The following is a 27,660-nucleotide window of genomic DNA, read 5'->3' on the forward strand; positions in this document are numbered from 1 at the left end:
AAAAAAACAAGACAAAACAAATTTAGTGTATGTGACTCATGCAACTGTAAAAAAAAATCTTCATTAAAGTTCAAAAAAGTTCATTATTTGGTATTTGGCCAGATGTTTCGGTTCCAGTCAGAAATTCTAATCATTACATTACATTACATTACATTTGGCAGATGTTTTTGTCCAAAGCGACTTACAATAGTCAAGTACAAAAATAATAGAAGTTAAAGGTAAAAACATCTTTAGATAGGGTCTAAAGGAGGTCGAAGGGAAATATTAGGATAGAGGAGTGAAGGAGGGGAAGAAGGAAATGAGGTTAGAAGTAGTTAGTTAGTTAGAGGTGTTAGGAGAGTAAGTGCTCTTTGAAGAGCTCTGTCTTCAGGAGTTTATTAAAGATAGTGAGAGATTCTCCTGATCTGGTAGTGAAGGTAGTTTGTTCCACCATTGGGGAACTCTGTATGAGAACAGTTTTGATTGCTTTGTGAGAATGTTTGTTTGGTAAACGGCCGGGAGGTATTGTAAGCCTTCAGGAGTGAATGCATGTAGGAAGGAGCTGTTTTGTTCAAGATAATTGCTATGGTGTTGGGAAGTGGTTGCTTTCCTAGGGTATCCCAGGTGGTTGCTAGGGTGATGCTGATCAGCACAAGGCATCTGTGAGCTGATGTATCAGAAACGTAAAAAGATGTGGTGGCTGACTTCACATGTGTCAGAGGAGGCATGTGCTAGTCTTCACCCTTCTTGTTTTGTGGCATCACTTGTGATGGGGGTTATATTGTTATATTGAGTCATATCTGAATGGGTGGGAGAGTTGGCCTAGCTAAATTGGGAAAAAAATGTAAGAAATTAGAAAAAAAAAAGAAAATAATATATAATAATAAACTCGACTTTATCACTATACCCTTATACCTGCACATACTGGGCCCTCTGTACCCACTGACAGAAAATAACCCAATCTCTCAGTGCCAAATCCCACCTAACACTACAGAGACCAAGTCACGAGACCTCGTGAGGCCAAGCGTATCTTCTGAGTGAGTGTGTGGAAGTGCAGGTTCAGCTGCTGGCAGCGCAGAGTCATTCCAGCACAGCCGAAAAAAAATCCGCTCACACAGACATGTGAGCTCTGTATCCTGACCTTCTGTATTCCGTTTCTGAGATTCTTCTTCTTGTGGTATTGTTCAGCCCTGACCTCTAAGCCCTCAGGCAGACACCCTACAATACAGCACCACTAATCAAAGACTCAAGACACACTGCTTCAGATGTTTGGGCAACTGGACGTGGCCTTGGACATGAACTCCGCAAACAATGACTCCAAAATAGCAAAGCAGTGTCTGCTACAGTGATATTCTGCAGCAACTGAGTTTAGAGAGTTTGGCCTTTCTGCTAGCCTGCTTCCTAAAGGCTTTGAGGGAAAAAAAAGCCTTTATAACAACAATTTGAAAAGATGTACTTTTTTACGCATTTTTTTTTACCAAATTTGAAAGGCAATTTATGCTTTTTTTCCTTGTTCATACAGACTCTGTACCTGTCCCTAGAAATGCCATAAACACCTGTGGCAACCAACAACACATTAAGCTTGATGAGGAGTCTGGAGTAAGTTAACTTCATTCAGACTCCTCATCAAGCTTAATGTGTTGTTGGTTGCCACAGGTGTTTGTGGCATTTCTAGGGAATGGCACTTCTAGGGAATGGCACTTCATGTGCAGTAAATTCCCTAGAATGGCATTTCTAGGGAATTTACTGCACATGAATTTCCAGTAAAAGATGGAGACAAGTTCAGAAACTAGCCATGGTAATGGGATGTAATGGGCTGTATCACTTCATGGACATCACATTTATATTTACTATAAACCATGGCAATATTACAAATTTACTAGTTTACTATTGGCTCAATAATGGCACAAAGTACATCATTTGTACCTTTAAATTGTACATAATTTAAAGACACTTGCTCATTTCTAATTTGCATTAACTCACATGCATTAATATGGACCAGAGTTTTTTTTTTTTTTTTTAACTGTCTCTGTTTTAGTGTACAGGAGTTGGACAATGAAACACCTGGTTTTAGACCACAATAATTTATTGTCCCAACGGAGTTGAGGTGCACATTGAATTCTGCCGTGATTTGTTTAGCCGTGGTTTTATGTTTTTTGGATACAATCCGGGTTAGCACCCGAACATCCCTTTCAGACAGCTTCCTCTTACAGCATCCACAGTTAATCCTGTTGGATGTGGTTGGTCCTTCTTGTTCTTGGCTCTTGTTACATCACAAAGACTTGCTGTCTTAGTCACAGATATATAATGTATGTAACACAATGTTGTGTGCATTGCAATATTTTGAGCAAAACTGTGCTCTTACCCTGCTAATTCCTTAATAACCTTCACACTCTGCTCTTACTGGTGCAATGTGCAATTAATAAGGATTGGTCACCAGACTGCTCCAATTTAGCCATGAAACCTCCCACACTAAAATGACAGGTGTTTCGGTTTCATTGTCCAACCCCTGTAGATGTTTCTGGCTCAACCTCCTATAACTTCTTACTCACTACATAGTTAAATATACAGGGCATAAAGAACAACTTCTACATGCAGACAATACTAGATTTCAACATATAAATAAACACAGGGTTAGCATGCTCCTTAACATGCAGGTACTTCTTGGATGTAAGTCTTGAATGCATCCATCAAGCAGGCCAACTCCAAACAAAGAGCACAGAACTTCATTTTTTCCCCTGAGATTTCTATATTTGCTGTTCATTTGGGACGCAGCCAGTGTTAATGTCTAAAAATGCTCTGGCGGTGGGCAGAGGCGTGCTGCAGGGATCTGTGGGACAGATTAAGGTTTCTCTATACGGGAAGTCGGGACCACAGGCACAATGCCTCCGTTCCCTCTGGTCTGCGGCCGCCCATCGGCCCCACATCAAACCTGGGCTGACCTTACCAGTCTATAAGAGCAGATCGGCGCGTGAAGACACAACAAAGACAGGAAGCAAGAGGCTGTGAGCAGTCTGTGTTCTGTAAAATTAATAGAGTGGCTCTATCTGAGGAGCAGGAGCTGTGCCTGGAATTCTGACCAGTGAAGCCGCAGTGACGTTCTGGATGCTGCACTGAGGCAGATGTGGCCAAACGATAGCGTACATGGGGGGGAGATACGTAGGAAGACTTGCGTACATAAAAGTAAAGGTTTTATTCATGCTTTTTATCAGCCTTACTGATGTTTGCATCATCACTGACTGTTAATAGAAAAATATAGAGCTCTGCGTATTTTAAAAAAGTTTGTATAACAACACTGTCAGAATGATTACCAAAGACTTAAAGCGTGTATAATGATTATATATATATATATATATATATATATATATATATATATATATATATATATATATACATTGCAGAACATTTGAGCACTACTGGACTTACTTATAATATTTTTCGCACTTTAGGTGCACTTAAATCCACACTGTGCCTTAATAATAATAATTTTCCAGTGCACCATATGTATGAATTTTACCAGTCAGGTTGTAGGGAGCAGTAATACCACTCAGCTGAAGTACAGCGTTATACAGGAGTTTCAGTTTTAGCAGTATTAGCATTAGGCGCTAACTCTTTTACCGTACAGAGGTGAGTATTATTGGTCTGTAGCCTGCTGCTTAACCAGGCTATCACTGCTGGAGCTGCATTAGTATTAGCCGCTAACCATGCTAAGCGCTAGCTCTTTCATCGTACAGAAGTGAGTATTATAGAACTGTAATCTGCATGTTTAAAATACTAAAACAAGCTATATGGAATAAACCACTAGCTAATATCGCCCTGGCTCACCAAACACTCAGGGTTCTTCAGTGTAGTGCTGTGGGGTGGCATTTACTAGTGCTAACAGCAGCTAGCGCTACGAGTTAGCCACTTATGCTAATGCTGCTGCACCCAGCCATAGTGGAAATCTGGAAATTTAAGCTTACTGTAAACAAACGGAAGCAATTTACTCACTCAAATACACAGTTTTTAGGAGACAAACCTGTGTAGATTAAAATCCAGTGCTCGTTTGACTTTAAAAGCAATTTTTTTTTTACATTTTTTTTAAGAATTACAGTTTTGTTTACTTAGCTTAGCTTTACTTAACTTAACTCCCATCACCCAGAGACGAGACCTGTTAATTAGAAGGAAAGCATGGTGACACCCCTGTTCCTTACTAGTGTTGCTAAATTCGCCTTATAATCCAGTGCACCTTATGTATGTGCCTTATAGTGTGAAAAAACGGTAATAACAGCACAAGATGCTTGGACCTCTTGTATTGCCAATTAAAGGAGTCAAAGCTTCTCTGGACCTTTTACCTTTTCTAGACTATATATGTATATACAGTGCCTTGAAAAAGTATTCGGCCCCCTTGAACTTTTCAACCTTTTGCCACATTTCAGACTTTTTATACATAAAGATATAAAATTGGATTTTTTTTTGAGAAGAACCACCTCAAGTGGGACACAATCGTGAGGTGGAATGAAATTTGTTGGATACTTTATACTTTTTTTAGAAATAAAAAACTAAAAAGTGGGGCATATATATACCAAACATTTAAGCACCATTGGCCTAATAATGCAACAAGGTGCTTAAGCCCTTATTATTGTATGTAATTTAAAGATGTTCATTTCTCATTGACATTCAAAAGAGTAATCTCTGGAGGTCTCACCTGCTCAAAGCTATTCTTCTGGAATTTCTCAAACCCAAAGACGTCTAGGATGCCAATCTCAAATGCGGGGTCCCTGTAGACACACACAGAAACAGAGACATCTCTAAATGACCAGGAGAAATATTATAGCAATGCCATAGGTGAACAATAAGATAAACACAAACAAAACAACAACAAACACTATCATGGTCCATTGTCTACTTGCTATCTTCTCTTCTCGTCAAAGTGGCAGCTCCTGTGCCCTCATTGATCAGTAATAATAAGCATGCTTGTGAGCTCGTCAATGGCTATTAGGCTTATCCAAACGCAACTGACACTAAAGCGCTGACCAGCGCAAAAATATAGACCTGCTGGTGTTGCCCACTTATTGATCCTGCATTAGAATGTGAGGAGATGATGGTAGTGGTGGTGTACAATGGTAAGAGTCTACAAGGCTCTGGTGTAAATGAATATATGAACAATTCATCTAAGCAATAAGAAATAAAAAAGTAGTTGATGTCTTGTGAGCTAATCTGAAGAGATGTTAAAGCATCTAAAGGTGAGGAGAGAAGATTTGGCCCTTGCTCCTCATTGCTCCCATTGTGTTACTGACCAGCACACAAGTCTGTTGGATATTGTAACAGAGCTGGAAGTGTATGGGCTAGTGATGCAGGATTGGTGGCAGAAAGTGGGTTAACTGGCTAGTTAATAAAATAAATAAATAAATTGGGGAGAAAATTGGGTTAAAAAATATATGTTACATATAGAGCTCTGGAAAAAATGAAGAGACCACTTCAATTTCTGAATCATTTTTTTTCTGATTTTTAACATTTATTACAAATTCTGAATAACATTACTGTCATTTAGAGCATTTATTTGCAGAAAATGAAAAACGGATAAAATAACGACAAAAAAAAAAGATGCAGAGCTTTCAGAACTCAAATAATGCAAAGAAAACAAGTTCATATTCATCCAGTTTTCAATTTAAGTTCAGAAATCATTATTTGGTTGAATAACCCTGTTTTTAATCACAGTTTTCATGCATCTTGGCATGTTCTTCTCCACCAGTCTTGCACACTGGTGCAAAAAAAAATTAAGTAGTTTTGCTTGGTTTGATGGCTTGTGATCATCTATCTTCCTCTTGATTATATTCAAGAGGTTTTCAATTTAGTAAATTTAAGTGGTCTCTTATCTTTTTTCCAGAGCTGTAGGTTAGATTTCTTTAGAATGGTAAAAAGTTGAACACTTGGACATTTTCCTTGCTGTGTGAATGTTGCTGTATGAGAGGCTTTTATGACACTTTTTTGCACACTATTAAAGTCATAAATAGGACTGTGTACCTAACAGATGAGCTTTTTGACCCAACTGAGGGCTTCGAACCAGTGCTCATATATTAGTGTCAGCAAAATGCTGTCTCGTAGTAACCCAGAAGAACTCAATGCTCAATACTCACAGCAGTCATTGTACATAAACTCACTCTGATGCTTTAATATGTCTATTTACATGTCTTTTTATAACACACTCTCTGTGTATGTGCTTAAATACATACTTAAGAGTTCCAGGAAATGACTTTGTGGCCGTCAGATACCTCATGCCAAGCTGAATGACCGTACAGAGGCTTGAGAATGACAAGGCCAGAAGTCCATTAACCAACAGATAACCCATTCCCTGTACTTTATAAGCCCCGCACACATTCTGCAAACTAATATAACACTTCATCTTCGATTCCTATAACTGATTGACGTTATTAACTGACACTTTTGTTGGCAGTTCCCTTTTTTTACACATAATCACAGAATCACAAATGGTGAAACCTTCTAATCTGTGAAGGTGCCTAAAGCCACAGAGTTGTTATTGTAATAAGAGGGAAACGGCATGTACTGTAATGGAATGTGGTGCTGTGGTAAACAGCAGCAATGAGGAAACACAGATCAGAGGATCACAAGAGTCACGTAATCTTTTAAAGCTTTTCACCTCTGACTCACCGTCTCTCTCTTTCTTTCTTGTCTTTTTTTTATCTGTTCTTCATTGAGCAGATGTTCTTATTTCTACTGACCCATTTTTCTAGTGCAAGGCGTGATGTTCCAACTAAATTATTAAAATATAAATACTAGGAGTCATTGGGAGTGGTAATAATAAAATGTACAAAGAACAAAGAAGAGGATTTCACAACAGTAGTAGACTCAAACCAGAACCAAAGAGTTTAATGACCTCTTTAATGATTTATTTTTCACACTATAAGGCGCACATAAATCCTTCATTTTCCCAAAAATCTTGTGCACCTTATGTATGAATTTTACCAGTCAGGTTGTAAGGAGCAGTAAAGTCACTCCGCTGGAGTTGGAGTAGCATTAGCATTAGCATTATCCGCTAACCGCTATTTCCCTATTCAGAGGTGAGTATTATCGACCTGTAGCACTGCTGGAGCTGCATAAGCATTAACCACTAACTGCACTAGCTTTTTTGCTGTTCAGAGGCGAGTATATCAGCCTGTATCCTGCACATTTACCATGTTGAAACAAGCTACAAGGGGGGCACAGAGCGGTCCAGCGGTCTAAAGCGCTGCCACAATGAGCGGGAGGTCGAAGGTTCGAACCCTAGCTCTTGCCATCGAGCTGCCGGCACTCAGAGGGAGCAAAATTGGCCCTGTTCCCCCCGGGTGGGTAGATGGCACTCTCTCCCCACATCGCTCCTAGGGTGATGTCCACAGCACAGAGCGTCTGTGAGCTGATGTGTCGGAACCGAGTCGCTGCACTTTCCTCCAAGCACTCTGGCTGCATCAGAAGCAGCTCGAAAAGAAGCGGTGGCTGGCTTCACATGTATCGGAGGAGGCATGTGTTAGACTTCAACTTCCTGGTGTGTTGGGGCATTACTAGTGATAGGGGGAGTCCTAATGAGTGGGTTGGGTAATTGGTCGTGTAAATTGGGGAGAAAATGGGAAAATAAAAAAAAAAAAAAAAAAAAAAGCTACGTGGGACGAACTGCTAGCTAATATCGCCCTGGCTTACTGGAACACCCAGGGTTACTCGGTGTAACACTGTCGGGTCTCTTAAAATGCGCCTTATAATCCAGTGTGCCTTATGTATGAAAATAGACCAGAAAATAGATGTTCACTTAACATTACTTTAGCCCAGTGTTATCTTAAGGCCAATTTATACTTCTCAACACACATCTCAATGGATATGTAATTATGCGCCGCGGTTTAAACTGCAGAGCAAACCTACCCAATGCTCTCGTCTTGTCCTTGGAGATAAAAGTTGATGTTGTTTACTAGAAAGCTGAAGAGTCTTCCATACAGAGCTTTGGCCAGGAGGTCTCTGTGATGGTTGGACATCTCCACCGTGTGGCGCCGTGTGATGACATCACCTGAAATGAAACAGATCAGATGATTTTTATCAATGTTATGTTTTTTGAAACCATGTTAAACAGCAACATGTCGAAGATACAGAATCACTAATGTACAACAGAGTAAGGAATAGTGGCCTAAAACATTTTGATTTTGGCACTGGCACTGCTAAGCTGGCAACAACTAGGCAGAAGAATATAACGTGATTCGTGAGTGAGTGAATAAATGAAGTATAGCCTATGCAGAATGATGCTAAGGCTATATATATATTGTCACTGTCCGATTAAAAACAAGTATCTTCAAAACAGCAACTTTTCTATTGGTCCATTCATCCAAAATATTTTGGCACAGTGTAAGGGACAGTTTGTCTGTTTAAATTATGTAGTAAACTAAAAATCGGCAAAAATGGATATACTTGTATTTCATTGGACAGTGACGATATGTTCTATACTAACTCATAATAAAATGAGCACGATGTATAATTAAAAACTAAAACAGCCATTTTACTGCCTGTCCCCTCTTCCTAATTCCACAGCCCCGGTTGCCAGGTATAGAACACAACAGCAGACAAACAGTGTGCTGCAGCCTCAGCATTCTTCTAAAAAGCTCCATAACTAGAGACAGAGTGAATTTGAGTGCACACTGTCAATGCTTTTTTTATAGATGGTGAGAGCTTAGACCCCAGAAGGACTACAAGACAGATGCGGAGCTGGCTGTTTTTAAACACTGAGCTACGGCAAAGGTTACCAGCAAGAATGCACATTTTAACATTTGAATGTTCACATTCAGACAACTCTATCCAGTGTTTTAAAATTGAACAGCAGTAGCCTTTTACACAGTTGCTGTCATTTAGCACATATTGTTCCCTTAATGATGTAACACTGAGTGGCAGCTCTAATGAACTTCTACCATGTTCGAAGGTAATGAAGACAAACAGTGTCATGTGGCTTTAAGTGAGTCACCACTTTCACTACTATGGTACTCAAGGCCTGTTGTAGTGGAAGTGGAAGCTGCTGCCACACACACACACACACACACACAGGAGTGTGACAAATGCACTGCTATTACTCTATGAATCCTATCACACACACACACACACACACACATACTCAAACACACAGGACTGGAGCAAGACAATAGGGGAACAGAAGGGAGAGTGAGAGAGAGAGAGAGAGAGAGAGAGAAAGAGAGAGATAGCAGACAGACAAAAAAAAAAGTCTTAGTCACAGTGATGTGTGTGTGTGTAATGTTATGCAGTGGGTCAGTGTGTGTGTGTGTTCGCTGTACTATAACTCTATAACTAATGGTCAGCTGAATTAGGTTAAGGGTCAGCCGCTCTGTCATGTGCTTCTTATAGACTAGACAGAGAAGGAAGCTTCCCAGTTATAGAGTGTATTATTCAGCCTGCACTGTGTTGTGTAAACTGGGAGGGAATTTGTCCAAATCTGGCTGACTGTGCCAAACTGAATGCCACTAGTCATTAGAGTGCTCTATTTGGGAGTTTGCCTCAGGCCTGATCCGTTGATGGCTTTCTAGACTGATTGGCTCAGGCCAGTGCTGCTACAGTTCCTCAATGAATGAAAATAATGAATAAATATATTGCCTAGCCATAGTGGAGGCCTATTATTATTTTTTTTTTAAATACTGTATTTTCGCAATATAAGGTGCACTTAAAATCCTTTCATTTTACCAAAAATCGTCAGTGCGCCTTATAATCCAATGCGTCTTATGTATAAATTCTACCAGTCAGGTAGTAAGGAGCAGTAAAGCCACTTCATTGAAGTACAGCGTTATACAGGAGTTTCAGTTTAGTTCTCTAGCACTAAGACAGGAGCAGTATTAGTATTAGCATTAGCATTAGCCACTAATTGCGCTAAGCACTAGCTCTTTCGCCGTTCAGAGGTTCAGAGTATATCGGACTGTAGTCTGTGTGTTTGCTGTGTTAAAACAAGAGGGACATGGGACGAACCGCTACCTAATATCGCACTGGCTTACCAAAACACCAGTCACTAATGCTTCAGCCTTAGTGCTGGAGAAATTTGGGAATCTAAGCTTTACTCACCGAAATAAACAGTTTTCAGGAGAGAAATCTGTGTAGATTTACCTCCAGCACTTGTTTTACTTCAAAAAAAGGTATTTTTATTACAGTTTTGTTTACTTAGCTTTATTAAACTTAAGTAGCTAACCCCCGCCACCCAACCAGCAGCAAGACCTCCTGAATTAGAAGCTTCTTATAGTGTCTCTTACAATGTGCCTTATAATCCGATGGGCCTTATGTATGATAACAGACCAGAAATTAAACGTTCATTGATAGTTTGCCTTATAATCCACTGCGCCTTATAGGGCAAAACATACAGTAATATCTTTTTTTGCATGTTGTCTGTTGATTTACCCAATTGACCCCATTCCCCCAGAGCAAGTCATACCTTTGAAATACTGCACATCAGAAGTGAGAGCAGAGCTCAGGTCCTCCGGGCTCAGCTGCAGCATGCCTGCCACTACAAGCACAAAAAGACAAAGAGAGACTTCCTTATCCACAGAGATCAGCACAGCTGCAAAATAGAGCATCCCTTGTGGAAAGGAAGTATACCTAAGAGCATTAAAAGTATGTTCAAATTAGGTAAAGAATACTAAAAGAATACTAAAAGTGTATTTTTCAATTTAATATACTTTATAAAAAATACACATTAAATATATTTTCTCTATATTTTCATAAAATGTATTTTTAAGCAGGGCTTTAAATTAAATGTTGTGTTGATAGAAAAAAACAATACATATAGTGGCAATAAATACTGCGTAAAAAAGGTGTACTACACAATATGTGCATCAATATGCAAAGTAGTACATTTACAGTATCCTCCAATGTATTAAAAAAGGTGTTTAAAAAACACATACCTAAATCTACTTAAGTTCTCAGAAGTTGTATGAAAAAAGCAATCAAAAGCACAGTTCAATACTTTACAATTATGTTGTATGTAAATATAGCGTAATTACAACTGAAAATATTTATGAAATGGCAACACTGGCATCACTGGGAGATATTGCCAATGGCCCAAATCTTTTTTTCATGACTATTACGATTTTTTGGTCCAACATGACTGGTATTCTGGTATTTCTGAGCTCTGTGTTTGTGCATGTGGGCTCAGTTTGAAGTTGATTGTGATGTAATAAGAGAGTGTTTGTGAGATTCTGCTTACGTACCATTTAATATACCTTATGTTTTTTTCACATATCTTATGTTTTTGTGCGTACAGAACTTTTTATTTCACGTTAATATTTTATAGTAGGAATTCCATGCAAGTCTCATATCGTAGACGAGTCTCCAGCTCCCTGTGTTACGCTAAGTGTCCCTCATGGCCTGCTGTGCTCCCTGCTATGGAACAGCAGACAGCAGCTACTCTGCCTTAATACTGTGTTTACTCTAGAGACTGGTCTGTGTGTGTTTGTCTGTGTGTGTGTCTGTGTGTGTAATTGTGTATTTGGACGTGTTTTTTTTTTGGTGAGCAGGCTCATGGGGACCACTTTGCACATCTGTGACATCAGAACCAGTGAACTCATGTATTGTTAATAATGGCCACATTGTGCGAGAGTGTGAGTGTGTGAGAGTGAGAGAGAGAGAGTGAGAGTGTGTTGACGTCACTTGTTTACCGTGGCTCGGGTCCGTACTGTAGTAGTTAAGTGTTGCATTATGTAAGGTCGAGGGCAAGCCGAGCTGTTCTGCTTCAGCGCTCAGCAGGACTTAAGAAAACAGGTGACTGTTTGTGTGTGTGTGCGTATGTGTGTGTGTGTTTGTGTGCTTGAGAGCAGGAACAAGCAATTAACACTACAGTGTAATTACGTGAAAGTGTGTGTGTGTGTGTGTGTTTGTGTGTTTGATGGAGACTTTTCCATTGCGTACTAAATGATCTGCTATTAATCCACAGTAAAACTGAGGTATACAAGCCGGGTTGGTGGGTGTGCTACACTATTCTAGCTGTGGAGTCTCTCTCTCTCTCTGTCCGTCTCTTTCTCTCTCTCTCTCTCTCTCTCTCTCTCTCTCTCTGTCTGTCTCTCTTTCTCTCTCTCTCTATCAATATTTTTTTTAATTTTTAATTAAAGTTGCTTTATTGGCATGAATTGCAATTAACAACTTTCGCCAAAGCAATGAAACAAGTACTTAATATACAAAAAGGTAGAAAATAACAATACATATAAAAATATACATTAACATACCTTACATACAAAAATAAATCATATAGATAAATAAAGAAAAAAATAACTCTTTCTCTCTCTCTCTCTGTCTCTGTTTCTCTCTCTCTGTTCATTTTTCTCTGTCTCCCTCTCTGTCTATCTCTCTCTCTCTGTCGCTCTCTCCTTCTGTCTCTCTCTATCTCTCTTCTGTCTCTCTCTCTTTGGTGCTCTTTTTGTCTCTCCGTTTCTCTCTGCCTTTCTCTATCTCTCTGTGTCTCTCTCTCTCTTTCTCTCTGTTTCTCTCTCTCTATCTCTATCTCTCTCTCTATCTTTTTCTGTCTCTCTCTTTCAGCAATGAAAACATTATCAGAAACATAAAAAACAATACTACTACTACTACTTAAAATAATAATAATAATAATAATAATAATAATACAAATGTAGCATAATTAAATAATATGAGATAAATTCATTAAACATTGCAAAACGATAAGGTGCAGAAAGTATAGAACATTATAAACTCATCAGTATATCATGAGAGTATTAATATATACTCTCTCTCTCTTTCTCTCCCTCTCTCTCTTTCTGCCATTAAGATGAGCTGGTGTAGCTCGCCCCCTGCTGGTCCTTTAGTGCTACAGTGCAGCTAAACCAACCTCTGTCCAGCAGCTGCAGGTCAGAGACGAGCGCGGCCTCAGCGTCGGTCAGGGCCGTGAAGCGCAGATCCCCCAGGTGTAACAGTGCAGCCAGCACCACAAACACGTTCTCCACCTCCTGAAGGAAACACACACACACACACACACACACACACACACACACACAAAGAAGAGAGGGTAGGGTCAAGCATTTGTTTTGACATTTGACAACTTGTTTTAATTTTATATATAATAATAAATTTTATTTTTGTATTTACTGCAAGAAGGAGGTGGGAATACCTTGGGCATCAATTTTTGCTGTTTCACGCTTATTTTAACAGAGTATAAATATATGACATTTGTCTGAAAATACAGTATTAGAGCTGTGTGGATGTAGAATTTTTAACATTTATATATAAGTTGTTTTCTCCAGAGGAGGATGCCCCACCCCTTATATACATTAGCCTTGATATTATTGATAGTGGATGTGATTGTACATGTACATGTGGTGCATTAAGACATGAACAGTTGTTAAAAACGCTACATAAATACATTTGTGTCTAAATTTCATGATGAATGGATGAATAGAAATAGTCCAAAATATTTTTATTGGGAAACAGAGACAATACATTGTATAGTGTAGGAAATCTGGGAAAATTGTATATAAAGCTTTTTCACTTGAGTACATAGATTTTTACACTGGCATGACTTTTGGCAAGCATATGATATAAAGGATAGCAAAAAATGATAGCAAAAATTGTAAAAATTGATCAAGAAATGTTACACAGAGGTTGGCTTTTGAATAAGGAAGCTGAACTCATTGCTCTACATGAAAAAAAAAGCCAGAACTCGGCCCGAAACCTGGTATTCTGCCGGGCTTTGATAGGCTCCGGTCAGGTAACAGACCTCTAGTTTGTGTGTGTGTGTGTGTGTGTGTGTGTGTGTGTGTGTGTGTTTATGAGACACACAGAGACTGGGTTACACACACAGAGTTTTTATGAAAGGGCTCAGTGGACTCTGTTTACAGGCTAAAGAGGATTTAAAGATGAAGTGGGCACAACACAGGTTTGTTGATTTCAGAGAGCTGTGTGAGAAAAAGTGTGTGAGAGAGGAAGAAACAAGCGAGAGGATGGAAAACAAAATAATAAATATGTCACAGACAGGTAAAAAGTGTGTGTGCATGCACCTGTGTATCGGTGTGTGTGTGTGTGTGTGTGTGTGTGTGTGTGTATGTGTGTGTGTGAGGTTTATCAGTGAGGATCGTGTTGCTGTGATGAGATGAGGGAACAATCCCTCTTTAATGAAGCAGATTTAGAGAGGTTCCTGGTAGGATTAGCACACTTTGTCTGGCCGGGGATCAGGTGTGTGTGTGTGTGTGTGTGTTTGTGTGTTTTTTTCAACCAGGGTGACCCAGGAAAACGTTCTGAACACAAGGTGTGAGAACGCTGTGTCCCCTGATATCATAAACACTTCTATAATAAAAGCTCACCAGTCCACTGCGTTCCTCGTGTTTCACATGTTTCACTTTTTCCTCCAGTGGTGTGTGTACAGGAGTGTGTGTGTGTGTGTGTATGGGAGTGTGTGTGAGTGTGTGTGTGTCTGTGTGTGTGAACTTTAAGAGACCTCATCTAAAAGGCTCTATCTACAGCACTCTATCTCTGAGCAGACTGTTTACAGCAGGACAGAATTAGCGACCAGTAAAACTCAGTAAAAAAAATAGCCTGTTTTGTCCAGTTGCTCCATTGAGGAAAGCACAGTAAACTGTCAGGGAAATAAATATTAGAAAAAGTTTTTGTAATTCCGCCTGTGTGAGCCGTCTCAGATTTGAATAAAGTAATGGAGGTGTGGTTGAAGTGCAGATAACTGTTGCTGTTCAACAGACATATTGCACAAACAGTTACTGAATTACAGCTATTTTACAGTTCCTCCCTTTTCACAGGCTCGAAAACGAATTGGACAAAATATTGTCGTAAACAGAAGGATTATTTTGTTTAATACTTAGATGGAAATTTGGAAATTCTGAAAGTCTAAAGGCCACTGACATCACCAAATGCTAAAAAATCCTTGTTCCAGGCCTTTTTCACAGCTTCATTCACCAAAGCCAAATCCTACCCTAACCTCAATCCATGCTCTAGCTTTAATCCTAGACCTAACCGTAGACTTAACCCTGGCCTTAAAACTAATCCTAGACCTAACTCTAATCCTATACTTAACCCTAATCCTAGATTTAACGATAATCCTAGACTTAACCCTGGCCACAACCCTAGGCCTAGCGCCAACTTCTACACTAACCCCTCCTAACCATAGACTTAGCCCTGACATAACCTTAACCCTGAAACTAAGACTAATCCAATCCATAACCCTAGCCTCAACCAATGCTCTAGCTTTAATCCCAGATTTAACCCTAATATTAGACCAAACTGTAGATTTAACCCTGGCCCTAAGACTAATCCAATACCTGACCCTAGCCCCAAACATAGGCCTAGCTCCAACTCCAACCACAAGCCTAGCCATACATTAATCCTAGACCTAACCCTAATCCTAGATTTAACCCTAACCTTAGACCCTAAACTTTATCCTGTCCTTAAAATCCAAAATTCTAACTCTAGCCCCAACCCCAACCCTAGCCTCAACCACCAATGCTCTAGACCTAACCCTAATCCTAGACCTAACTGTAGATTTAACATGGGCCCTAAACCTACTCCAAAACCTAACCCTAGCCCCAAACCATAGGCCCAGCCTTAACCCTAGCCTCAAACTATACTCTAACTTTAATCCTAGACCTAACCCTAATATTAGATTTAACCTTAATCCTAGACCTAACTGTAGATTTAACCATGGTCATAAGACTAATCCAATACTTAACCCTAGCCCTAAACATAGGCATAGGTTCAACTCCAACCATAGGCTTAGCCTAAACCCTAGCCCCAAAACTAACCCTTGCCCTAACCCTAACTCTATTTTTTTTATTCTAGACCTAAACCTAATCCTAGACTTAACCCTAACCATAGACCTAACTGTTAGCCCCAAACATTGGACTAGCTCTAACTCCAACCATAGCCTTAACCCTAGCCCCAAACCCAACCCTAGCAGGAACCCATACTCTAACTTCAATTCCGGACCTAACCCAAATCCTAGCCCCAACCCATGCTCTAACTTTAATCTTAGACCTTAACCTAAACTTAGACCTAACCATAGACTTAACCCTAGCCCCAAACATAGGCCTAGCTCCAACTCCAACCACAAGCCTAGCCTTAACCCTATCCCCAACCTCAACCCAAGCCCACTCGGCTAGGTTTGCACTCAGCTCTACAGGCCGTTAGTGTGCTGTTAGGTTGTTGTGGCTGCTCTGAGGTTTGTGTGTTATTAGCTGCTGGTACGTCATCAGTCTGCAGACATACGGTAATGAGCTTTAGAGAGCGGTATTACTGTGCTCTTACTGTAAACTCCTATAACACAGAATAAGACCATGTCTAGAGCTGCTGCCAACGCCCAAGGCTATACACCTCTAACACACACACACACACACAAACCCTCTGTGCTGGAGGCTGAAAAACACACACATACACACACACACTTCTTTTACTAAGTGTTGACAGTTGCGTATTAACGTCTGCACAAGGCTAACTGTAGACTAATACGTTTATACTCTAGCAATATAAATACACAGAAAATCTGATGTGCAAATTAGTATGCCAGTCTGTGTGTGTGTGTGTGTGGTTGTGTGTGTGTGTGTGTGTGGTAATAAAATGAAAAGGGGATTCAGACTGTACCAGTTTGTTGAAGCTGAGTGCACGCAGAGCTTGTTTTAGGGATGAAATCTTCTCTCTGCTCTGAGTGCAGGCGGTGCCCACCGCAGATGCTTCACCAGGTGCCCCTGAGTTTAGGTACCTACACAAAATTCAAATAAAATATAATATAAAAAATGTAATAAAGAAACATTCATCCAAAAAGCTACTTTGAAATCCCAGTGTTTAAAAATATGGCCTCAAATAATGACAGTCAATTTCTTTGGTTGGATTGGAGACAAAACCTGGACCAACTTGTCTGAGGACCAGTATGAGAAAGTTGAAACCAGAATATGTTTTATACTTTAGATTCTTCAAAGTAGCACATTCATCTGGAATAGTTTCCCAGCGCCTTGAAGGAATTCCTGGAGGTGCTGAACAATAGTTGCTGCTTTTCCTTCATGCTGTGAACTCCAGCTTTTCCCAAATCACCTCAAATCACCATATCATCAGGTTTAGATCAGGGATTGTGGAGGACAAACACTTTTTTTTACTGTTTACTACATAATTCCATATGTGTCCCTATGTGTACTGTTTTCATGTATTTAATAATAATCTACAATAAAAAATAAAATAAAATAAAGCATAAAAACACAAAAATGAAAAAAAAAAAAACTCTGGAATGTAATCAAGAGGAAGATGGATGATCACAAGCCATCAAACCAAACTAAACTGCTGGTATTGTTGCACCAGGAGTGGCATAAAGTTATCCAAAAGCAGTGTGTAAGAGTGGTGGAGGAGAACATGCCAAGATGCATGAAAACTGTTATTAACAACCAGGGTTATTCCACCAAATATTGATAAACAGCAAAATCAGAGAAACAGATTCAGAAACTGAAGTTTATTGATTTATTTTTTTACAGAGCTGTATATAAACTCACTTTACATTTTTTTTACTTTTGAAGTAAAATTCCTGCATTTAAAATATTTGTTACTTTTATGTAATTAAGTTTCACCATAAAATTGAATATTTAATATGTGAGATATTGAGCCTGGGTCAGTGTCTGATTAACTACTGTTCTAAACATTGTTTTTTCTGCCAAGTTATTGGGAAATAACCAAGGGGATTATTTCTTATATGATCCTCACAATAGAAATTTCTCTTTTTAGATTTTCACTCCAAGTATGATTTCCTGATTTTAACAGATCCAAAAAAATTATCACGTCAGATTTTGTAAATGAACGAATGTAAATTAATGGTGTCTTTCACATTGAGTCCGGAAAAATTAAAATCGGTTAGGATAGGTTAATTAAAGTTACTAACGAGACACTGACTTGGATTTGCACAGACGGCTGGTGCTCTTGGAGATGGGAGAACAAGTTTTAGTCCCATACAGGTGAGTTACTCAGCTGACATGCCTTTTACCATGCATTTTAATACAGTGTTACACCATGAAACCGGTTACCGCTGCGACCCTGAAGCTCAGTGAGTGTTTTTCCACCAAATAAACAAAATATGTAACTCTCATGCACTGAACTCAGGTTAACCCTTCTTCCATAATGCCAAAATAATGAGGACAGATGCAATCTGAGCGACTGCTCTGAGGATGACATAAGCATTTGGCTTTTCAGACACGGATCACACCTAGCTGAGGCCTCGAGCGGTTTTTCTGTTAAATAAGTGGAACAGTGAACTTTTATTTCACTACCAGGCTTAATCTGTGGCCAGATTAACTACTCTATCATGCAGAAAACATGCCCGTTTCAACAAAAGTACACTTAACAATCACACACTCTCACACACTGCAGCCTGTGACCTGCTTCTGTGATTTTTGCACTATCATGTCGTGAATGCAAAATTTATAGACAGTATGTGGAACAGCAGGTCACAGAGAGTGAGGGCTGAATTTTTAAGGAACGCACTGGGACTGACCCCTAAAAATGATTTACAGAGCAAATTAGAGGTGTGTGTGTGTATGTGTGTGTGTGTGTGTTTGTGTGTCTTTCTGTGTGTGATGCTTAATTTACGTAATCAACTTTACTTAAGAGGTGAATGGGATATGGGATTCTGTTAATTGAAGCTAAAGAAGAGTTAATAGCTCTTAAACCCCACAGAAAGTGATTCAATGACCCCCAGCACACAGCAGCTTCAAATAGGCTATATTTCAAATGTTTAATGAATAATAATAATAATAATTAAAATATATTAAAATGCAGCTCAAAATGCTAGTTAAACAATGCTTTTCCCGCCCTCCTGTTTGTTTATTTATTTTACTCCTTCATGCCTGTGTTCTTTTCCCACATGCTCCCCTGCACATGGCCCTGTGTGTACCTCCCATTTCTCTGCCTTTGTGTTTTCACCTGTGTTCCTTTGTAACTCCGCCCCCTTGTTACCTATCTCCAGGTGTTCCATGTTTCCTGTTACTTCCGAGCATATATATATATATATATATATATATATATATATATATATATATATATATATATATATATATATATTGTAGCCATTAAAAAAGGGCAAATAAAATAAGGTACGATTATAAAAATGTTTTTAGCTAGAAAATATTACAATAACCTATAAAAACTAATAAACTAACCAATTACTAAAACAAAGATTTTAGAAATACTATGTCTTCAGCAGCTCTTTAAAACTATGTGTTTACTGATGATGCTTATTACAGAATTACAGTAATCGATTTGTTTTTTTTTTTGAGCATCTTAAAGATTAGTTTGACTGAGTGTGTGTGTTTACCTGTGGGCTAGCACATTGTTGAGGTACAGGTTGCTCTTCTCCTCAGCTGAGAGGCCCTCAGCCATCAGGTAGAAGATGTTGAAATTCTGCTGATTCTGGGGCATGTTGACGAGACGGCTCTTTTCCAGCATGTAGGTGTACACACGGGCTGTATACACACACACACACACACACACACACATTAAATTGGGCAAACACATCGATTGGGTTTTGTTAAATTAAAAAAAATAATGCACCTACAGTACATTCACAAAAATCCGACATTCAACACTATATTGACTAAAGTACTGTGAAAATCAAGATGGTTAAAAAATAGTTTATCTTGCTTTTATTTATTAAAATAACTGTCTCTGCTACTAGATGTTCATGAAAACTGTTGTGTACTCAAAAACAACAATGTTGGATGATCACCACCCATCCCCAACTCCCTAACTCATCCCAAAAGTATTAGATAGAGCATCATCATTCCAAAGAACACAGTTCCAGTGCTCAGGTTACTAGTTACTAGTAACCAGGGACTAGACATGCTGTGTGTGTTTATGCATTACAAGATGTGTCCATATAGTGTAGAATCACTGCTACATCACTGTTTGTAATGAATCAACTTTCAGCTGTAGTCTCTGAGAAGGTTATTGTTATTACAAAATATAAATATATATTTATTTATAAATTTTCATTTTTTAAACCATGCTTCTATAAAATGTGCAATTAAAGTCATAAGTTATAAGTCATAAGATATGTATCAGGTGTGTTAAAGAGACTGGAGATATGATGGGTGCTGAACAATGAATGGAGCACTGGTGCCCCCTGCAGGGAAATCAGTTACACTTAAATAACACTACCACCCCAGACTAGATTCAACAGCCAGTTCTGGGCTGGCCTATCATTCTTATTTATTGTGTTAAATATTATAAATATTGAATTGAAACTTTTTAACGACTTTGTAAAAATATAATGCTAATAATTCCAATTAGCAACAAGTTTAGACTGTTTAGAGTGGAAATGAGATCTTAATGTGTGGGAACTAAATAATTAAAGCGTGGTCACAGCTTGGGAACCAATGAATTAAATCGTAGCCATTAAGGCGTGGCCACAAGCTCATTATTGTTTCACAGCTAACAAAGCCAGCAGCTCTCAGTTGTGAACAATATGACTGTTTAGGGAAGGTAAACTTCTCTTAGCGTGAGAATTAAATGTCTTTTAATTAGAATTACACCATGTCTCACTGCAAGAGGCTCCAAAATATCACCATATTTTATTCAGAGATTAAAATAAAAAGAAACTAATTCTATCTCCATTTTCTTACTAAACATTATCCTTGGAATAAAGGAGTTTCTTCAAAGACATTAATTTACAGAAAAGCAAGCTTTATTATAATTATTATTATTATCATCTCATTTCTATGCACTAGGATTTCATTCCCACGCCTTAATAAGTCGTGGCTAAGCATAATTTATTTTATTTTTTTACATGATGTCACCTTAGGGGCTCAGTAGAATCCACACAGTGCAATTTTATTATTACAATCCAATAGATCAAATTAATCTATTCTTAGAAAAATAGCAAAATCACAGACCTCTGAGCAGAGTCCTTCTTTTCTCACAGTACTGCAGAGAGAGGAGCTTCATAAACCGGCTTGCGTTACTGTTCATCGGTGTCTTAGCATGACCAAAAGCCTCTAGGATTGCATTCACCTGGGAACAAATGGCAGATAAATGAATAAATTACACTCCATTACAGAACCAGTCTAAAGCAATGCATTTTTTCAACATTTCCACATTTGCTCTCGTCAGTTACTTCATCCATTAGATCATCAGATCATCGGGACTCCACGGGAGAAATGAGCTGCCTCCATCCTTAAATACTCAACCCCAAAGTCGAAGGTTCAGATCAACTCGAAGGTTCAGAAGTGTAAAAAGCAAAATCACCCGGTTAAAGAACAGGTTCTTCCCCACTGCCATCAGACTCCTCAACCCACCTCAGAAATAACCCTGCAACCTTACTCTCTACATGCTTACATGCTACTGTCACTTCGCTGTGGCACATATTCATATTTACTGTATCAATGTTTAAGATTGCATTAGTGATCCTTTTTCTCATTGCTGTAGATAATCACGATCTTACTTGAAAATAAAATATTAATATCACATATTACTGTAATCATGTACATAGTGCAATTTTAATGTAATTTTAACACCAACTGATTATTTATATATTTAGTTAGTTTATTATTTACTGCTTTTTTTGTATTTTGCTTCATTATATTGTTCAAAAAATAGACAGACAGACAGACAGACAGACAGACAGATAGATAGATAGATAGATAGATAGATAGATAGATAGATAGATAGATAGATAGATAGATAGATAGATAGATAGATAGATTTTATTTATTAAGAAAGACGTACCACACAGATGCAGTTAAACTCTCTACCACTAGATGGCACAGTGAAACCAATAGTGAAAATGATGCTGTTCAGCAGCACTAGAGCTGGGTGTGTGTGTGTGCACTGACCTAAATGTAGAGCTTAGGCTTGTGACTTCATCTGATGCAACATGTAAACTGCGTTTAGAGCTGTGAGCTCATACCCTCTGCTCTACACCCTCAGGCTGCTCTGCTAGCCCTCCACCCTCCACCCTCCCACTGACAACTCAGAGCTTTTAATTCTCCAGTGAGTAACAGAATGGCTTTAAACGCAGTCCTTCTTAAGAAAAGACCTGGAGCAGACTGGATATGTGTGCTGAAGAGCTACTGAAACCTCAGGTAGTGACGTGAAGTGAGTTTCAAACACACAGTAAGTGTATTCAACCGGGCAGCTCCGTGCAGCACTTAAACACACACTTAAAACTAATTTTAGAGTTTTCTGTAATGGGAATCTCTTGAGCCCTAGAGGTTTATTTAGTATAAAACTGTGGGGGGGCGTAGCCCCTCTCAGTGGACCACAGAGGTACTGCAAGGGGGGGGGGGGGGGAGCAGTAAAGCCAGTACAGAGTTATACAGGAGTTTCAGTAAAGTTTCTCCAGCACCGAGACTGGAGCAGCATTAGCATTAGCCGCTAACCTAACGCTAAGCACTAGCTCTTTTGCTGTTCAGAGGTGAGTATATCAGACTGTAGCCTGCATGTTTACCATGTTGAAACAAGCTACGTGAGAAGAACCTCTAGCTGATAGCACACTGGCTTAACAGAACACTAAAGGTTCCTCAGTGTAGCACTGTCAGGCAGCATTTACTAGCGCTAAGCGTTGATATTCTCTGCTAACCATGGCTAAAAATATAAAAACTCCCTGGTTCTAAAATAGATACACTAATAAACACAGTAATAAATAAAGCCATTTAAATCCATACGGATGGTTTAAAAGAGTAACTTACTACCATGCTCATAATAGTCATTGTGTTTGTGTACATAGTATAAAAAAAAGCAGTACAGAGTACATAATTCATTTATTTTCTGTGTTTTATGCAAGAAGGTCACTTAAACGTGGAGTAGCAGATTGGGAGGAGCCCGCCCACGGGAGAGTATTCATTGTCCAACCGGTATTTTTTAAGGACACTGACGCCCATACTGACAGTGTGCTTGTAAATAAAGCTGGGAAAAACTCTCTAAGCAAGTTCTGTTAGCCCTGTTAACTTAGCCAGTTCGGCTAGGTGTGTTTAGCCTCGTGTATTAGCCTGCTCTGCGCTAGCCGTGAACTCTCCGCTGCAGCGCCGCTCCGACAGACTGTTCTCTGGACTTACTCCTGCTTTCGCCGCCTTCACTGGACACCAAGACCGGTAACACTGCTAACCAGATAGCGCTCTGAGTCCCCGCGTGGCTTGAAGTTCCTCTGGCTCCGAGGGAAAACGCTCCGTGCTGCAGGACAACGCGCTCTGCTCCCGTTCATATCCTAAAATCAATCTTACAGCTAAAATCTAAGGTACTAATTCTAAAATAAGATCTAATCCTAAAGTAAAGTAATCCTGAACTATAGTTATGATAATTAAATTCAATATAGTAACTTAAAGGGAAAAAAGTAATTTAAATAATTGGGGAACTGTTTAAAATATAACTTTATATGTCTTAAATTTACATTTGGGTGTTTTTGCACTGTATATTTGTACTACTGCATCTGAAAAATGTACTATTTAGCTCTGTCTTAATAAAAAAGATATGACTATTGTTGATTGAAGCCTGCTATTTATTTTTTTGTTTAAAGTACTGAAAAGGACACTCAGTTCTAAGGTTGGGAATGCCTGGTATAGAATGTCATGTGGTGTACCACAGGGCTCTATTTTAGGATCTATGAAACTTGTTCACATTTTGTCACCTTAAAAACACAAAACTCAAATGTATTTTATAAAGATTTTAAGTGATAGTCTGACACATAATTGTGAAGTGGAATGAAAATGATACATGTTTATTGAAATTTTAATCAAATGAAAAAAAAAATATTCAGCCACCTTTACTCTGAAACTCCTAAATCAAAAACAGTGCAAACAGTTTCCTTCAGAAGTCATAATTAGTCTTAATCAGTTAATAGAGTCCAGCTGTGTGTAATTTAGTCACAGTATAAATACACCTGTTCTGTGAAGTCCTCAGTGGTTTGTTAGAGAACACTAGTGAACAAAAACAGCATCATAAAGACCATTGGTGTTTAATCTGAGCTAAACTCTCAGCACCAGAGGGATGGAGCTACTCACGTGTTTCATGCGTGGCTCCAGGGCGAAGTCTTTGGGGCAGGAACGTGCAGCCAGGTGCTTCAGGATATGCTTACAGGCCTCAGACTTTCCAGAGCCACTCTCTCCACTGAAACACACACATTACAAACAATTACCACTGGACTTTCCTATAAGACAAAATGATATGTGGCCAAATACAGTCGTGTGTATAATGTAAATATATTAAAGAAGCTTAGTTGAACTGGAGTTTGTCTAGAGTTCTCTTGAGTCTCTGCACGGATCATTTTCATATTAGGCTACTTACAGGGGTTGGACAACCCCTGGACACCTGGTTTTAGACAGTTGATAAAACTACTTACAGTGTATCACAAAAGTGAGTAAACTCTTCACATTTCTACAGATATTTAAGTTTATCTTTTCATTGAACAACACTGACAAAATGACCCTTTGACACAATGAAAAGTAGTCTGTGTGCAGCTTATATAACAGTGTACATATTCTTCCCTCAAAATAACTCAATATACAGCCATTAATTACACTGTAAATAGGCAAAACAGGTTAGAAATAAGTGAAAACTATTATTATTATTTTTTTTTTTAGAACTGGAACTAAAGAAACCTACTGCAGTTACTTGTTCCATAGGTCAGTAAAAAAAATCCCAGTCATGCCATCACCCTGAGGGGAGGTTATCTGATTGCTATGTATATATTTCTATATGGTTGTGTTGACAGAGTTCACCTTGATCTTCAATGCAGAAAGACCCAGGTACATTATATCTGCATAAACAGTCATTAGCATATAAATACATATTAAAAAAACATGCAAACTGTGGCTCATCTGATTCCCTTAGGCTAAAAGAGTGAGCTGTCTCTCGTCAGTCAGTGAGCAGATAAACAGTGTTTGATGTTAAGGCTGTGAAGATGAGTCCGTCCTGGAGTATTATCAACTGCGACAGGAGCTTCCTCGCCTGGAGCAACACGAAGTCCCGAACTACTGCTGCCCTACGGCTCAGTACACCAGAGCGAACTGCACTCGACTCACTCTGTGGACCCTTTATCTGCCTAAGGTAACTTTTATTTCTAATTTTTATTCCATTTTCTCCTCAATTTACAAGGCCACTCATTAGGACTCCACCTACCAACACCAGGAAGGTGAAGACTAACATCCTTACTCGGCAGAATTGCAGAGTAACATCACAGTTCATTCGAAGGAAAGTGCAGTGACTCAGTTCCGATACATCAGCTCACAGATGCCTCGTGCTGAGCGACATCACCCTTTGGAGTGATGTAGGGAAAAAGCGCCATCTACCCACCCAGAGTGAGAAAAGGCAAATTTGTGCTCTCAGGGCTCCAGCTGCTGATGGCAAGCTACATGACCAGGATTCGAACCAGCGATCTCCCGATCATATTGTCAGCAGCTTACTCTGCTAGACCACTCGGAGCCCTTATAACTAATATCATTAGTTAACTGATCAGTGATGATTAGTTATGGTTAGATATATTCTCTTATAACATGGTTATACGTAATTATGAAAATGTGTAACAAATTCTTATTAGCCATGTTTATTATGCATTGTGAATTAGGATTATAATGCACAAAACCTGTGCTTGTAATATGTTCTATTGCAAAACCAAGAACACTAAAAAAATTTACTTAAAAAAAGTTTTGCCACTTTCTGCATTAGCTTTTTTTAAGTAAATTTAATTTCAGATCATTTTAAGTAACTTTAACTCAGTTTCAAGACTTAAAAGTTACATAGAGTAAATAAGTGAACTGAACTTCAGTCAATCCTTTCTTTTAGTAAACTTTATTTAATTTATTTTTGCTGAAATAATCCTTTCTTTTAGTATCCTTTACTTAATTTCTGCATACAATCAGTACTGATACAAACAGTTGTAACACCAATTCCAAATTGTGTGTTTGTGTGTGTGTTTAACACACACACAAGTACATGAGACGCTTATATTGCTCTGTAATCTTTTAGATTTCTGCTGTGTGCTTTTGACATTCATGAACTCAATTTCCCAGCATCCTGTTACACTTTGTCAGCGCAACTTTGTCCTCGTTCATCAAACCAGCGCGAGATTGAGTCCAACGACCTTTTCAAGTATGTGTTTTTGAAGCAATCGTCCTGCATAGAATAGTCATTCATACCCCTGCATTCTGTTGTGTTGTGTTATGAGCTAGAATACACTCATGCACTGAAGATACAGAGAGAGAGAGAGGAGATGAGATACAAAGCTCTGGAGGACAAGCTGGTGACTGATGGAGGAGAGAGAGAGAGAGAGAGAGAGAGAGAGCACAGCTTAATACTTTTTATTTTTTAGAAGGTGAACCTTTTTTCTCTTCTCTCATTTGTCATTTGTTTGTTAGAAATGATTTCAAGGCTGTGTTTGAACTCAAGGGCACAATGCATTTCAGAGATGTTTGTGTGTGTGTGTGCTCTAAAGTGCACTCAGCCATTTTTGTTTCAGCCTGTAATCACTGGTGTACGGCAACACTGGTCTCCTCTCACCTGAGAGGCAAGAGTAGTGTGTGGGAGCATGTTTTGTGTGTGTGAAAGTGTGTGAGTATGTGTCTATGTGATGGATGGTCCAGGCAGTGTGGGCATTAAAGTGGTTGCCAGAGCCTCTCTAGCTCAGCAGAATTTGCCCAGCAGTGGCAGCAGAGTAACCTCAAATTGCAAATACGGATTTAATTGCAATCAGCTCCGGCTCGGGCCCAGAAAAGGACAAAGAGCAGGAGGTACCGGCACCCTGCGGCCATTAATCTCTCTGTGAGCGTTTAACAGGTCTGGATTTACATTCCGTCCACAGGACATTAACCTCTGTGTGTGTTTAACATGGTCTGCTGCAGCAAGGCTAGAGTAAGGGTTAAGAAAATGACCTCAATGGCAAGTGAATGTATTACGTAATTTAACTTGATGCATTTCTTCTGCACCTTTTGCAGATGAAGAGACTGTACCTGATGATGAAACACTGTGGGCGTCGCTCCTGCAGCATCATGTGATAGGCTCGCTCGGCCGAGGAGAAGATGTGAGGAGGGAGAGAGGAGCAGAGCCGCCCGCTGGAGCTCAGGTACAACTGACTGACCTGAGAGAGAGAGAGAGAGAGAGAGAGAGAGAAAGTGTTTGTGAAAGTGTAAGAGCGAGAGATAGAGAGAGAAAGAGTGTTTGTGTGAGAGTGTGAGAGAGAGATAGACACAGAGTGTGTGTGTGTGCGAGAGAGAGAGAGAGAGAGAGATTGTGTGTTTGTGTAAGAGCGAGAGATAGAGAGAGAGACAAAGAGAGAGAGTGTGGTTGTGTAAGGGAGTGTTTGTGAGAGTGTGAGAGAGCGAGAGAGAGTGTGTTTGTGTGAGAGAGATAGAAAGAGAGACAGCGAGTGTGTCCGTGTGAGAGAGCGAGAGAGATTGTGTTTGTGTGTGAGAGAGAGAAAGAGTGTGTGTGCGAGAGAGTGAGAGAGAGTGTGTTTGTGTGAGAGAGATAGAAAGAGAGACAGCGAGTGTGTCCATGTGAGAGAGCGAGAGAGATTGTGTTTGTGTGAGAGAGAGAGAAAGAGTGTGTGTGCAAGAGAGCGAGAGAGAGTGTGTTTGTGTGAGAGAGATAGAAAGAGACAGCGAGTGTGTGTTTGTGTAAGAGAGAGCGAGAGAGATTGTGTTTGTGTGAGAGAGAGAAAGTGTGTGTGTGAGAGAGGGACAGAGTGGGTGTGTGAGAGAGCGTGAGAGGGTA

At 39.3% G+C, this 27,660-nt stretch overlaps 1 protein-coding gene across 3 annotated transcripts in view; it reads right to left on the reverse strand.

Moving 5' to 3' along the window:
* myo16 (myosin XVI) overlaps positions 1-27,660 on the reverse strand; it is a 264,223-nt gene that overhangs the window by 85,680 nt on the left and 150,883 nt on the right. For all 3 annotated transcript variants that reach the window (XM_049485244.1, XM_049485243.1, XM_049485245.1), the window contains exons 13-21: positions 26,898-27,025; positions 23,955-24,060; positions 20,853-20,970; positions 19,277-19,424; positions 16,570-16,687; positions 12,818-12,935; positions 10,418-10,489; positions 7,870-8,011; positions 4,667-4,739 (exon numbers count right to left, since the gene is read on the reverse strand). In XM_049485244.1, the coding sequence (XP_049341201.1) occupies positions 4,667-4,739; positions 7,870-8,011; positions 10,418-10,489; positions 12,818-12,935; positions 16,570-16,687; positions 19,277-19,424; positions 20,853-20,970; positions 23,955-24,060; positions 26,898-27,025 (1,023 nt within the window). The remainder of the gene's footprint in view (positions 1-4,666; positions 4,740-7,869; positions 8,012-10,417; positions 10,490-12,817; positions 12,936-16,569; positions 16,688-19,276; positions 19,425-20,852; positions 20,971-23,954; positions 24,061-26,897; positions 27,026-27,660) is intronic.

The sequence above is a fragment of the Astyanax mexicanus genome, chromosome 11, assembly GCF_023375975.1.
Source record: "Astyanax mexicanus isolate ESR-SI-001 chromosome 11, AstMex3_surface, whole genome shotgun sequence".
NCBI lineage: Eukaryota > Metazoa > Chordata > Actinopteri > Characiformes > Acestrorhamphidae > Astyanax > Astyanax mexicanus.